At 49.3% G+C, this 13,687-nt stretch overlaps 5 protein-coding genes across 5 annotated transcripts; all 5 read right to left on the bottom strand.

The window, feature by feature from the left end:
• Position 1: 1 nt before the first annotated feature.
• MIND_00084800 (Actin-related protein 2/3 complex subunit) lies at positions 2–1,430 on the bottom strand (the record flags this gene model as incomplete). The annotated part of the gene is made up of 6 exons (XM_037357805.1): positions 2–489; positions 543–670; positions 716–898; positions 949–1,169; positions 1,220–1,305; positions 1,364–1,430. 6 exons carry the CDS (start codon positions 1,428–1,430, stop codon positions 2–4), a joined length of 1,173 nt encoding a protein of 390 aa, XP_037225715.1.
• A 176-nt stretch (positions 1,431–1,606) lies between these two features.
• MIND_00084700 (uncharacterized protein) lies at positions 1,607–3,323 on the bottom strand (the record flags this gene model as incomplete). Its single annotated transcript, XM_037357804.1, has 5 exons — positions 1,607–2,176; positions 2,230–2,385; positions 2,435–2,718; positions 2,769–3,224; positions 3,278–3,323. 5 exons carry the CDS (start codon positions 3,321–3,323, stop codon positions 1,607–1,609), a joined length of 1,512 nt encoding a protein of 503 aa, XP_037225714.1.
• A 736-nt stretch (positions 3,324–4,059) lies between these two features.
• Positions 4,060–8,012, bottom strand: MIND_00084600 (Amine oxidase; the record flags this gene model as incomplete). Its single annotated transcript, XM_037357803.1, has 32 exons — positions 4,060–4,076; positions 4,132–4,152; positions 4,211–4,277; positions 4,334–4,458; positions 4,508–4,592; positions 4,641–4,650; positions 4,706–4,736; positions 4,789–4,824; positions 4,868–4,974; positions 5,023–5,106; positions 5,160–5,415; positions 5,465–5,485; positions 5,533–5,596; positions 5,644–5,655; positions 5,714–5,727; positions 5,775–5,842; positions 5,888–5,987; positions 6,032–6,086; positions 6,135–6,192; positions 6,241–6,316; positions 6,365–6,388; positions 6,435–6,466; positions 6,514–6,544; positions 6,593–6,650; positions 6,702–6,804; positions 6,857–7,092; positions 7,149–7,184; positions 7,232–7,272; positions 7,328–7,525; positions 7,577–7,624; positions 7,677–7,746; positions 7,791–8,012. The coding sequence occupies 32 exons, from the start codon at positions 8,010–8,012 to the stop codon at positions 4,060–4,062; spliced, it is 2,406 nt and encodes an 801-aa protein (XP_037225713.1).
• Positions 8,013–8,423: 411 nt separating this feature from the next.
• On the bottom strand, positions 8,424–9,832 carry MIND_00084500 (uncharacterized protein; the record flags this gene model as incomplete). Its single annotated transcript, XM_037357802.1, has 6 exons — positions 8,424–8,789; positions 8,835–8,963; positions 9,011–9,402; positions 9,453–9,503; positions 9,551–9,764; positions 9,824–9,832. 6 exons carry the CDS (start codon positions 9,830–9,832, stop codon positions 8,424–8,426), a joined length of 1,161 nt encoding a protein of 386 aa, XP_037225712.1.
• A 344-nt stretch (positions 9,833–10,176) lies between these two features.
• Positions 10,177–13,514, bottom strand: MIND_00084400 (uncharacterized protein; the record flags this gene model as incomplete). Its single annotated transcript, XM_037357801.1, has 18 exons — positions 10,177–10,524; positions 10,571–10,642; positions 10,691–10,760; positions 10,807–10,880; positions 10,921–11,002; positions 11,048–11,272; positions 11,327–11,409; positions 11,455–11,566; positions 11,620–11,647; positions 11,698–11,948; positions 11,995–12,104; positions 12,157–12,271; positions 12,322–12,632; positions 12,671–12,802; positions 12,852–12,922; positions 12,971–13,121; positions 13,173–13,318; positions 13,370–13,514. The coding sequence occupies 18 exons, from the start codon at positions 13,512–13,514 to the stop codon at positions 10,177–10,179; spliced, it is 2,526 nt and encodes an 841-aa protein (XP_037225711.1).
• Positions 13,515–13,687: the final 173 nt, after the last annotated feature.

Here is a 13,687-nt window from a genome sequence, read left to right as displayed (position 1 = left end):
TCTACACGCGCAGTCCGCCGACACGACCCGCTAGAGCATTCACACTGTCCGTGTCCCAGATGACAAGATTGCCATCCACACCGCTAGTGCTGACCTTGGTAACGCGTCCACCCTTGGTCTCAAAGGGACGGATGCTGGTGATCGTATTCTGGTGGACAGTCAAGAGTTTAGCGTCGCTCGAAGCTTTCGCAGAAGTGTGACCGCGACTATCGGCATCGCGGAAGGTGGAAAAGGCAGCAGAGTTGAGACGGCCAACGGGAGAATTAGACCCAGGGCCAGCAGGTTTTCCGGATGTACTATCGTCGAGACTTCCCACTCCTTGCCAGCCTCCTTCTGAACCGGAAAAGACAACAGGTTGGCAGTCATGACCAGCGGCAACCACCGTGTCCTCCGCAGTCCACGTGAGCGTGACGAAGGGCAGTGATGAGATGCGGATGGTGCAGATAGTTGGTCCTCCAGGGTAGACAATGCTGATCGAGCTGTCGTGACCTGTGCGTCAAATAATAATAAGAAATCAGACTTTAGGTTGAAGTAGCACTCACTCGCAAACGCTAGAACATCTCCAGATGGCGAGAAACTGACAGCATGGACCCAGCCACCAGAAGGACTCGCATATTCCCCACAAACGGTGTTGAAAGGTAACTTGGAGCCCCAAACAGTGGGAGCGGGTCTGGAGAGTTGAGTGGCAATTAAATCCCCTTATCAAGAGACGTACTTGTCATCGACCTCCTTGATATACGCTGAAAATACACGAGCTTTCATGTCTGCACTCCCTGACGCGAGCAACACGTTGTTCGGGTGCCAGTCAACGGAAAGAACGGTGGAGCGGAGAGGTTTCTTGAGTAGCTTCGAGACCCACCAGTTGTTTTCTGGGTCAAACGAGCAGATGGCGATTGCGCTAAGCGTCAGGGTAAGTAAATGATAAGCGAAGCTGGAATTAATGCTCGCCGTGCACCGCTGGCAACCGCAAACTTGTCCTCCTTGGGGCTCCATCGCACATGTGTCGCAGCACGGTTAATTCTGAGCAACACGAGGGTTGGCTTCCAGATCAGCTTCCCCGTGGATGGGTCCTGTGTTTGCTGCCAGACGTAGGCATTGCGGTCCTGAGAGGATGTCACGATGCGGTTCGAGTTGGGGGCCCAGTCAATGGAGGTGATGAGTTTGTCGTGCTGCGCAAGTACGATTATTGACGTTCAAGTTACAGCAGACCTGTTCATACCTCGGAAAGTATCTCTGTTGGCACCCAGGCAGCGCCCTGACGCGCAAATATCTGGACATCGTTGGAGTTGAAGCTAGTCGCGAGCTCTGGACGCAATATGGTCAAACGAAGAAAGGGATGGGGCTTGTGTTGATGAGAACTAACGGGCGTTGTCCGCGCTGAACGCATGGGCGGTAACAGGGGTCTGCGATAAGTTGAAGACTTGAGGCATTTCTAGCAGGACTCTAGCAGTCGACTGCCAATGTGTTCGTCAAAAGTAAAGATTGTGTGGATTATGTAAGACGTGACCGAACAAGTAGAATGACGAAAAATAATTAGGCAAAAAAAAATAATGTCCCCAGTATTGACCGAGAGAAGAAAAAGGACGTAAAGACAAGTCTTGGAAGTTTACACTTTGAAGACCTTGACGTCATCGACGAAGGTCCAGGCAGGAGCTGCGCCACCAACAAATGAGAGCACATCTTTGCCCGTTCCAACGACGGTATCGGATTGGGAGAATGTATACGAGCCAACAAAGCCGCTCGTGCCTCCAACGCGTTTGCCATTCCATAAAATGTCGACCTTGGCCGGGCCTTCTAGTGCTTGGCTCGAGAAGGACGAAATGAAGAAGACCTGGACAACGTAGTTTGCTCCTTTGTCGGTAGCCAATGGTTTGGCGGGGGTGAGAGTTCCACTCAAGCTATCATCGCCGAATGCTGCGCCAAGAAGTGCTACCCCACTGCCAAAATGGGCATAAGGCTGGAAGTGGAAAATGCTCGCATCAAGGCTACCACCCTTGGAGGACGTTCCGATCCAGTTGGAGTAGGACTCGGTGAAGCAGAAGTCGTCGCAAGCGGTGTATCCCTCGAAACCTCCATCAATGACCAAGTTTTTGCGAGCATATCCACGAGACATGGTCACGACAAGATCACCCTGCCCGTAGTTGACGGCAGTAGACTCGTCAGCAACGAGGTAATACTAAAAAAACGATTTTAAAATCACCTCCAGAAGGAAGAGACAACTTCACTTACCATCGCGCAGCTGTAAGTTGTTGGCACACCCTTGACAACAGCGCGCCAGATGTTGAAATAAGAGCATCCACCGCCGAGTGGGTCGACGCCACGGCCATTGCAAAGCTGAGCACAGGCATTCACATCGTACTTGTCAAGGAACGCGAAACCCATGTACTATCTTCAAGGTCAGAAAAACCAGACATATAAAAAAAACGGTGCTGACGCCAGGAGCATTGTTCGCGCCTCCAGTTGGCCCGAAAACGAGATCATAGCCATCAGGAGTATCAGGGTCGACGAGGGAGTCAGCGGCGTAACCGCTGCTCTGCGTGATATACGTCAGGGGAACGGGTTCACTGCCGACTTGGGGATACGATGACTGGCCACCAAAGTTGAGCTTTTCGGTGGCATTGTGGACGTCGCCATAGGCCGCGCATTTGAGGTTGGACTTCTCGGAGAAGACAAAGTCAAGCAGATAGTTGTTGTACTCGTAAAAAAGGTTCACGAAGACTATGAAAAATATCAGTGCGCGTTTATTGCGAAGAAATAAATCAACTTACCACAGCCGTCGACACGCTGGGTGCACCAGTCTAAGCACGCTTGTACATTGTAAGTGCTGTTGGGAACGACAGTGTAGGTGAGGTAAGCAGTTCCCTGAATAGACGCGTCGTGTTGGCCGGCCGGAAGGCCATCAAACACTTTCTTGAAGCCGGAAGTGCGTTTGCCGAGACGGCCGAGATTGCGACGCTTCCGAGTGGAGGGGGTCGTGTCAGAGCTAGAGCCAGCGACAGTCGAGACAGTCGCATTGGTGAGAGAGCCGTCAATTGCGGTAACAGTCGTGGGCGGGACATCAGCGCTTGGGGGCGCATCATGGGGCGGACTACTTTTCTGATCGACTTGCCCTAAAGTCTGGACAATGGCGTTGCTGTCGGTCGTCGGGGCGTCAGCTTCAGATACATCAACTGGCTGATTGGGGGAGCCCTGGTGTCCAGGTGGAACGAGTGCAGCACGAGCAGCTGAGAGTTGAATGAGTTCAAGTCTAGTAACCAATGGTATGCAGGAGACGAACAAACAAAAAGAGCAGCAAGTGCAAGAAAACGTGCTGGAGAAGGCATAATCGTTTATTTGGGTGAAGGAGCGTGGAGAAGGAGTGTAAGGAAAGAGAAGCAAACAAACCGAGTGCAGATAGATACAGACACCAGCCGCTTGCTTCAGTTTATATACTGTTAAGCCCAAGCATGACATCAGGTTGACTAGACTAGCGGAACACGGGCCATGAAGCGGCGGCGGGGAGAAAAGCTAAAGATGGCACGCTTGTTCGTACCTGTGGAAGAACTTGATTTCAACTGTGGCCTTGTAACGCTTGCTGCCACTTGTCGATGCTGTCTATTTGCCCCGAATTGATTCCCAGCACGAAGATAAGCATTAGACGTTTAGAGCGGCCGTGTGTATGAGATCGCATTGCTTCCAGACTCGGAGGTACGCGTGTTGAAAATTTGCTGTAGAGAGAAGCCTCTTGATGGCTGCAACCAAAGAGGGTCACAAATCGTGATGCCAACGTCACACACACACGGTTTGCCAACACCCATTCGTTGTCAACGTCCCACCATCTCTATCACAGCGTGCTACGTCGCTACTGCTGCCAGATTCGATGTCGACTTCGGTGTTTTAGCTGTCTGTCGCTCACCAGAAGTTCAACTATCTAAGTAGTCCGATATCAATACTTGCAACGTTCTTCTCCAAGGCTTCCGATTTCACCCGCAGTTTCAGTCCATTCCATTTCTTTGGGGACTAGGCTATTCCTAATAGGTGGTGCTTATCTAAGTTACTTAATATGGTTCTTTTTTCATTTCAGACGATGCTTTCAGCTACAATCGCCGTCAATTCCCGAATGGACCAGAGCGGAAGCCACAGAAAACTCACTGTTATTGAACGGATGAAGGGCTGGACATTCGACAGTTATGAGCTCATGAAACAGACAAGGCAGAATTGCGATACTCACGGTCGTAAGGGAACTTGCGCACAGCGACATCACCCTCGTAATCATGATAATTATTTTGAAGCGCCGTCTGTCAAGATACGCTCAACTTCTTCGAAGGCTGCAACCGATAAGGATGGAACGCACCAGATTGACCATCCCGTCAGGCTGGTTTGCGCCAAACTGATTGACTAGTTGGACACCCGACGAGTTGTAGTCGATTCGAAGCATTTGACGAGTAACGCGGGAAGTGTCGTGGAGGAAATAGTTGTCTGTTTCGAGTCAGTGGTGACACAGATGGTGGGTCCACTGTTGACGCACGAGGAGTTATCAGGAACGCAGCTTGTGCAGACGTGAAAACCGTGTTGGGAAGATCGCCAGTATGGGGCACATGATGCATTCCCAACTAGCAAATAATTTCGCTAATGCTTCACAAAGCAATAAGAGAGCTCACATTGACCCATCTATAAGCATTGGAATGAATGTCAGCTTCAAAATGGAAGGTGTGTCCCTACTCACAATACTATATCGGTCTGATTGATGCTTTCGCCTGTGAGGTCAAGAATGAAGTTTGCATCAAACGAAGACTTGTGAGGAATTACCATCAAAGTACTTGTCAAAATCGATGATTGGGTGGCCTGCAAACGGTCAGAACAGCAGATAGACCCCAACGCAGAATACCTGGGTCATAATCGTTGTTCGCATGTGACGCCCGAACCTCAGTATCCTTTTGCTTGCTCACATATAATCCATGCGTAGCGAAGCCTTGGGATTTGAGAAGATTCGAACTAATTGGGGTTTGTGAGTATTAGAGTGGCGAGCCTGACTAAACTTGCCTCTCCTGTATCGTCAGGTACATGCCCGCGCCGCCTCTGGAAGGAGCAATCTTATAGCCACGGGGTTCCCCGTACTTGTTAAGCCTTACAAGAGTGTCATTCCACAACAGGTAGACAAACAAGTCAAATCCACTTACTCGTCGCTGTTCTCGACGATGAACATAGCTCCGCCGTTGGCCGGCCAATTCAGCTTGCCCTCGTTTTCATTTTCCACGCGCACCCGCTCTACCTTCATGGTGGAGCGTGTGTGATTTGACCATGGGTATTTGACTTGAACGGGAACGACTTTGTGCTTGACGAAAGTGTTTTTGGTGCCGAGAATATCCATATCGACCTTCCAGTTCAGCGCGTGATCATGCATGCTACCACTCAAGCCATCATGAATACGATAGCCTACCCATCCTAGTCAGCGAGCATCTCGAAAGACAAGTTCATCACTGACCATATTCGTCGTTTTTGGCATCTGGATTGGAGTTGGATCAATGCTTGAGGTCAGAATGAAGAACGCACAGTAAGCTGATTGGATATAACCAGAGGCGCGAACGACAATCTCAATCGTCCCATCAAGCATAAACTTGGGACATACGTCAGAGCCGAAAATATTCCGCGTAGCAAACCTACGTTATAGTCGAACTATGGCGAAGACAAGGTTCACTGTGTGTTACTAGGGTGGACAAAAAAGTCAACGCACGTTATAGTCATAATCTGTCAAAGATTTGATCAAGTACACTTCGAGAAAATGACCAACATACTGCCAACTGTGGACACTGAACGCATCGTAAACACCACATTTTTGGTCACCGCAAGGTAGGCCGATGTGCTGAGCCGACATTATGTCTGGTTCACAAAACAGAGAAACACTTACGTGTGTCTCTGCATCAAATACCCAGGATCGCTCTCGAAGAGGCAGATGTTATTCCTGTGAGTGGTCGAGAGTTCGGCAGCATGGAATGTCGAGTTGAGATCTGATGGGAATTAGTAATTGACCATACGCCATTGACCAACGTACAAGTCGCATAAGTAGGACAATCAAAACCAGGCGCAAGTTCGAACGCATACGGACCCTATGATCGTTGAGTATATTTCCGAAAATTGAGCAAAATAAAAGTCACAAATCCGTAGAACGTGTCCATGTAAGAAGTCCCACTTTGGACTGGATCATTTCCAGCACTGATGACGGATAAGATAAGATAACGATTAGATGAGATCCAAACTGACTAATGAGCGATAGCTTCTTGCAGCCCGAGCTCGTATATGATGCGTTCACCACGATACTTGATGTCAAATAGACGGACTAGGTATGCAATCATGGTTTGTGAGTGAGTATTAGGAAGAGACATACGGCCAGTATCACGGGTAAAAGTGACTGAAGTTGGTCAACTAAGCTTGAAAGATGCTTTGAAAAGACGCACAGTAGAATGAGAAGTCCATCCATTCGACGTATCTGCATGCGGGATCAAACAATGGCCGATTACCAACAAAGATACTAACTTTTGAGCTTCGTCAACTGCGAATCGTCGCCCTGAGTCCATGAGCAACCGATGAATTCATGACAAAAAGAAACGCATACCACTTGGCTGGACTGCCACTGGCGGCGAAAGGGTATCCGCGGGAAGTGCATCTCCCGTCTTCCAAAATCGTCACTCAAATGCTCGATAAACGGTCATGAAACCACTGACCCTGTCTGTGCCAATCCAAGCTGACGGCATGTTCAACTCGTACTTGACAAACCCTTCCGACTTCCATGCCTTTCTGAACTTGGCGGTAGTTTCATAAAAGATGCTGTTGCGGTTCTCAACAATAGGCAACAGTCAACGGCATACGAAGTGCATACCCTCCATACAGCCATCCGAGCACTTTCCACTTGGACGAGTCCCGCCCAGTGATATCGCTCTTGAAGAACAACCCTTGCGGCAGCAGAGTCTCGCCGTCGAATATAGCCGCGTCGCCAGAAGGGAAACGCCAGTAAGTATTCCACAAAATTGTGCGCTGTTTTCCATCGATTTCCTCTTGCCATAAAGGGTCGATGCCGAAGATATCGAAATCATCGTCGTCTGAGCCCGTGACAGTCTGATGGGTACGTACGGGTTTATGATGAGCTGTGGGTAGATGAATGGGGGACATACCCCGTTCAAGAGGTCAAGCACGATGTCCGCGACGGTCTGTTCTCTAGATCAGCTTCAAGTCAATATCTGAACAATAGACCCACCTTCGTAACCTTCAAATTCCACTCGGTCACCAAGTCATCGTCTGTAATGGCTCATCAACACAAAGCCTCGCGTATTAAACAGGTGCATTTGCTCACCGGGGTTGAAATTCCTGATTTTAGAGCTTCCACTCGTCGTTTGCCAGTCCAAGCTAGCGTAAGTCGACGCGTTCGTTATAGGAAGGGGGCCAACAATGAAATCCTGGAGGTAAGGGTGCTGGGTCGCGCCAAATGCAATACGCGCAAGAGCATAACGCGGTGGCGCGGGCTCATTGTGGTCCAAGAAGGCAAGAGCATCTAGCCACTATCAAGTACTGACAGCACCGTGGGGAAATTGAAAACACGGACCGGTTTTATTTGGCTGAACAAGGTCGATGACTTCAATGGCATTGTCCCCTGAAAGCAGTTCTCTTTCAGCTGGCCCTCCGCGTCGAAGAAATTGACTAACAGGCAGTCGCATTCGCAGTGGCGGTAAGATTCAGTGCAGGCTGCTTATGCAAGAAGCTGATGACCGCGGCCTGTAACAATCAGGGCAAAAAACAGAACGGACAACGCGTCGTACAGCTTCATCATCCGTCAAACTGATAAATATATTCTCCTTCGGCGCTTTTGCGGTGGTGCTGAACTCCACTGGGGTTTGTGAATCCTCAGACTCCGCCAGAACTTCGAGATGAGCAAGCTTCTTTGCCCATTTTTTGGGATGACGAAGCCGGGCATGCGGGCGGGCGAGGACCGAACTGGCAAAGACGGCGCTCACAAGGAAGGCACGCCAGAAAACGAGCATGGTGGTCACGGGCTGAGCAAGGGCATCGAAACCATTTTTGCAAGTGAGGCTTTTAAAGCGGAGGGTCGGCGGCCCGCAGCTGATGGGTCGTCAACATTACAGCAGCCAAGGGTGTCGTCAATGGGCCGTGAATATGGCTCGCGTGTACTGAAAGAGATAGTCGAGATAAGTGAGAGCCAACAGTTGACAGATTCCCACTCCCGAGATGACATTCAAGCACCCACTTTTCCCGTGAGACAAAAGATTTTAACCGTTACTATAGATTCGTCCAGTGTCAGGTTGGCGTAAAGCAAGTGAGTAGTAGGAAAGAAGGGGGCTGGTGCCGGCATCGTTAATATTCCTCGGCCAAGTACGAAGTGAACAAGATAGGTAGAACGTGACAAATAAACAAACAAACAAAGCCCATCTGATCTAAGCATGCAGCCGAGCGCCGACGTCCCCGTACTCGCTGGTGTCCTCCTCCGCATCGCGCCATTGGTTTCCATCAAGGCTGCTGCGGACCTGACCCTCGTTCTTCTCCCTCAAAATTTGGTCGTCTTGTTGCCTCGACACCTCGCGAACAGGGAAGTTGGACTGGGTGGTGGCAATTCCAGACGTCCGGTTAAGTGGAGCGCGCGAGGAAGTGGAGAACGCTGAAGGGCGAGAGCTAGACACATCACGGTTGGCCTGGGCTTCGCGGCTGTTTGCAATAGCGGCACGATTGTTCAATGTGACCAACAATGTGTTTGCGTAAATTCCGGGGAGGGTAAGTGTGGCGCCGAGGAAGTAAGTGGTGTTCTGAGGAAAGGTCAGCAAGGGAAGGAATGTAGCATATGGACACACAGGAATTGCGAAGTAGAGAATAAGGCCGATCAGTGCGACCATCGACGAAAACGCGTTCGTTTCGATGACAAGGGTCACGACGCTCTTGACCAGGTCGCGTGTGACTTTGTTAATTGCGGTCTTCATGAGCTAGAAAGAGTCGTTAAGTATGGCCTTGAAACAAAAAATGGGCTCACAAGTATGCTAAGGGTCGCCGCAATTGAGATGTCAGCCACAGCACCACCGACAAGCCAAAGGTAGAGAAGAATGTTGCGAAGGCGATCGTGGTTTCCATTTCCCTTCATATAGACAATTGCCCCGATGCCAACGCCGCCGGTGCACTGCGCAATCGAAAGCAGCAGGATAAGCAGCGAAATCGGCCATGCAGCGCGCTTGATGGTGAATATACGGTAGCAGAAGAAAGTCTGCACCAGCCACGCAATGATAGAGCCCATGAGGGGAGTGTAGAAGGGCCCATTGCGAGCATCGGCAAACCGGATAATGTTGCCAAAGCCAGAACCAAACCAGTATTCAACATCCGCCGCGTTGAGACAAAGGGAGACTAGAAGGGCGAGGTAGATGAAGTAGACTGCAGCGAGATGAGATGAGCTCCAGCCTTCCAGTAAGACATCAACTGACCCAGTAGCTTGACAATGATACGGTCATTCGGGAAGCATAAACGGTAAACGTCTGAAATGCAGTAAGCAACGAGTCATAAAATTAATACATCGACGGACATGTTTGAATCGTCAACGCTCCAAAGAAGAAAAAGTTGAGGAGCGAGCCAACAAGTTGCGGGGTTACTCTGTAGTCGCAGGTTAGCATTGCTCGAGATATGAAGGGCGAGTTGTACATTGGTGCGTAGTCGATAGTAAAAGGTTGTCCGGGCGTAGGTGCTGAAGTCGCCATAATGGGGGTTAGTTGAGTAGTCGATTCTGGGAGTAGTTGGAGCTAAACAGTCTTATAGGTCAGTTCTCCATTCTCAATCGGCGGAAACTTTGCATCCGCACCGGTCTCATGTTATCCCGGTCTCAGAGTACACAATAGCTCGCGAATGGACCCTTGAAGCCATCGGCGTCATAGAATAACTGGGTCAAGCGACAGAGACGACGTTGCGATGACTAAGCGACACGATGGCATCAGGCCAAACAATGTTAACAATTCTGCTTGTGCACACTGCATAAATTCAAACAATTCAGCTCCATTATCCTCCATAAGTCTTGCTACCCGAATGTTGTCCTTTGAGCTCGATCGTGGTCCCAATAGAGAAAATGAGGTATGCCAAGAGAATGACCCGCCATCAGGCGGCAATCACGCCTCAAATTATTAATAGACTTGATTAGCTGTTGTGAAACACTTCGTATTACTGTGGTCCTGAAGTGACTCTAGCTACAAACCGCCTGAAATCTGAGAACACCTGTCTCTGATCTCCCACCCGCCCATCGACAATACTCCCTCCCGTTGGCGGTCCACTTTGCCCCGGCGACGTCAAGTTCGAAAAGATGCTCGCCTCACTTGGCATGGGTAACGTGGTCCGACTTCCACCGGCACCAGCCAAATTGCCAACTAGCTGCGATGTCGGCGCAGGATCCATATCCAACGATGAAAGAAAGGAAGTGCTCTGCAATTCGTCGTTGGTACTCGTAATTGTGAGGAATGAGTCTAAGAGGTTGTTTTGATCCACTCGAGGTGTTCCTTTCAGGTCCAGAATCTGGTTTTGGTGATCAGCCTCAGATTGAGAAGGAACAAAGATGTACCTTTTGGAAGTTCGAAAACGACGCGTCTTGGATAGAAAGTGTATAGATTAGGATGAAGCCGGCCGCGGGTTCCTACATCCAGTGATCAGGCCAAAAATCGACAACATAGGAGAAAGATACCACAGGCGTCGAGATAACCTTGAGAAGAGCCTCGAGCTGGCTGGTATTCTTTTTGACGCCGCGAGAGTAGCTGCACAGATTGAATTTCAGGAACGAACAGCAATACGGGGACTTACCTCTGCATGCTTTCTAACGGCTCAGCAGGCATCTTCTCGAGGAAAACTTTGACGGCTTGCAGGTCAATTGAAAGCTGCACGGATTGTTCAACCAACATAGTCCATCATCTTCACACGAAATCTCGCCTGTTCAGCTCCAATCTCTCTCAGCGGTCGACTCCGGACCAGAGCATTCGTAAATTTGATCAGAATAAGGCTAGGATATCATAAGCCCCGAACAAATGAGGAATATTCTCGTCACCTAGCAGCTTTGTCCATGAAGTTTTTCCAGTATTTCTTTTGCTCGACCAACGGCTTGACTGGTTCTATGGCGAGCTCGGCAGCGGTGATCAAGTCGGAAACATAGGCCGATTGACCGGTCACTTGTTTTAAACTCGACCAAGCAGAACGAGACATGGCGCTGAATGCTGGCTCGCAAGCGAATTCCAGTTCACGAAGGAGTACTATAATCGCAGCTGAGATGACGCTGTTTTTTGCTTGCTTAGTGCCCAAGTCTACATTGCACAGTCATGGCGCAAACCTCACAAACTGGTCGCGCTCTGCCTGGAAAGATATTTTTTCCTTGAACTCCTCATTGATCTTGCCGCGAATGTTTTCTTCTAACTGAAAACAGTCAATCACGGACAAAAATAGGGGTTTCGGGCTTACAGCCAGAGCAGTCGCTTGGCAGTAATCAGCGGTGTTGATGACTAGACAGGCTTGCTTGATCTCCCCCACTTCTAATCCAGACTCTGTTGATTTGCGCACTAGGACTGCGGGTCTTCACTGGTGATTAGCATTCGGTGGTTCACTCATTTAGCAATAAACACTCACCGCTTGAGACTGTTAACGAGAACTTCCTCTACAATAAGGACTCAGTGAGGCAATCCGGGAAGGTGACCTGTTTAATACCGGCATATATTCGAAGCCATTTGCGATGTAGGTTGCAGAGGTCGAAAAGTGGCTTGCCTGTTGAAAGTTTGGCGCACTGTTCGAGGCTTTGCCTGTAGAAATAGAACAATTCCATAGAGGATGGAAGGACGACAATAGGTGCCTTTTCTTCTCCATCTTCAGGATTCGTTTGCTCGCCATCAATTGAGGGTCTGGGAGATTTGACAACAGCTCGTCCCTTACGATGTGGCGCAAGCATATCAGCAAGTGCTCTAACGAGCGTTTAATTTGCGGAGTTGGAGAGAAAGGAAAATTTACTTGTCTTGGGCGTCGACAAACACACCCATGTGTGGATCGAATGCAGAAGTGATGCTTTTCGGAGTAGCAGAATGCGCGGCAGCGGCGGTCACATGCAAAATCTCCTGAAACTAGGTACATCTCAGTACTTTGTGGGCTTCGAAGATGAGTAGAGTGCCACACCGGAGTTGCCCATTTTTTGGCCATGGATGCTTCAAACTCGGCAGCGAGTTGTAGATTATCAAGGAGTGCTTTAACATTTAGAGAAGCTTTAGAGAGCAAGGCTGCAATGTCGTCCCTGAGATATTGTAAGCATGGACCAGTCCGCAGTGCTAGGTAAGAGTTTACCGTGTGATGTCGGAAAATTTGGCAAGCAAATGCCAACCCACTTTCCATTCTGCAGGAAAAACACGACCTTGTTCGACTTCGTGGGTCTGTAGCAAGCGACGAAACCAAGCGAACCGTCTGGAGATATTATCCAGCTGCCCCGCTTCGTCATTTGTTCGGAATATCCTTCGATATTCCTTCAACTCTATGGCCACATATCGCTCGATCACATGGGTCCGGACCTCAGGACCTAGCACATCCACCACCAAACACGCATCCGCAATGGCACTTGGCTTGACAGATTTTGAGGGGTCTTGCAAGTAGCTGGAGTTCTCGTCAGGTGACCAAAACCTTAACATGATTGTCTGACTTGCAAGGCATCGAAATCCTGGTCGAGGCATGTTCGTATTTCCCCTTGAAGGTCCTGAATGCGTTTCCATATTTGTGATATGCGTTGAACAGACATGTACTGTTTGAACGAAGCAGATATTTGTTTCACAGCCTATAGAAACCTTCAGAGAGGGTATGGCTGGTAAAATCTTAAAGCGCACATCCAGCGTTTGAGCAACTTCCGCATATTTCTTGTCTTTGACTAGATCTTCTAGCTGCGTCAGCGCGTTCGCTGATAACATAAGCACCCAAACTAAATTGCGGCGGGTGTCTTACTCACCCAGCATCTGTAGGCGCTTTAGGGTAGTCATGCTATGGATTAGATTCTTCTTCGCCAGGTCAAGCACTTGAATGTCCTTCGTTATATTCCGCACGACTGCCTCAGATTCGGTCGCTTTCTCTCGTATACGAGACATTTGGCCAAAGAGGTCCTACATAGAGGCCTTGAGAAATAGGCTCGACCGCAAATATCGAGAACGGACTGAGATCATTTCTTGGATGAGCTGCATACGCGCAGGATCCTGGTTTTGCTTTAGTTCCTCTTGCAGCGCTTGAATTTCCCGTTCCAGTTCATGTTGGCTTTCAATTAGAGTGGCCTGTACACTAGAAATATGGGCCAACGACGCCTCTTGTCGTGGATGATGAGTGACGGCGAGGCAAGTAAGGGATAATAACACACCGTCTGGAAAATAGCCATTAAGAATCTCAATGCAGCTAAAGTCATGGGAGAGAACGTCTAAGGGGTCTGCATCTGGGCCAGTCTTGAGTTCGAGGACGCGTTCTATCGCGACTACGACTTCTGGTGGCAGCTCGTCGTGGTACATTGCCAAATTTGATCGCCGGAGTGGCCGTGTGACGCTTTTCTGAACTTGACCTCAGGCCTCAGTCTTCATTCACACAACAGTCGTCTCTACACAGTTGCGCAGGAGTCTTAGTATTATATGAGAATTTATCACCTTAGTACTTTGCTGGATCTGGCATAGAACAGTCTTGATAT

The sequence above is a fragment of the Mycena indigotica genome (genome assembly GCF_014461135.1).
Source record: "Mycena indigotica strain 171206Taipei chromosome Unknown Mind.scaff0001, whole genome shotgun sequence".
Taxonomy (NCBI): domain Eukaryota; kingdom Fungi; phylum Basidiomycota; class Agaricomycetes; order Agaricales; family Mycenaceae; genus Mycena; species Mycena indigotica.
The sequence above is the reverse complement of the archived record's forward strand: the minus strand, read 5'-3'. Positions and strand labels throughout refer to the sequence as shown.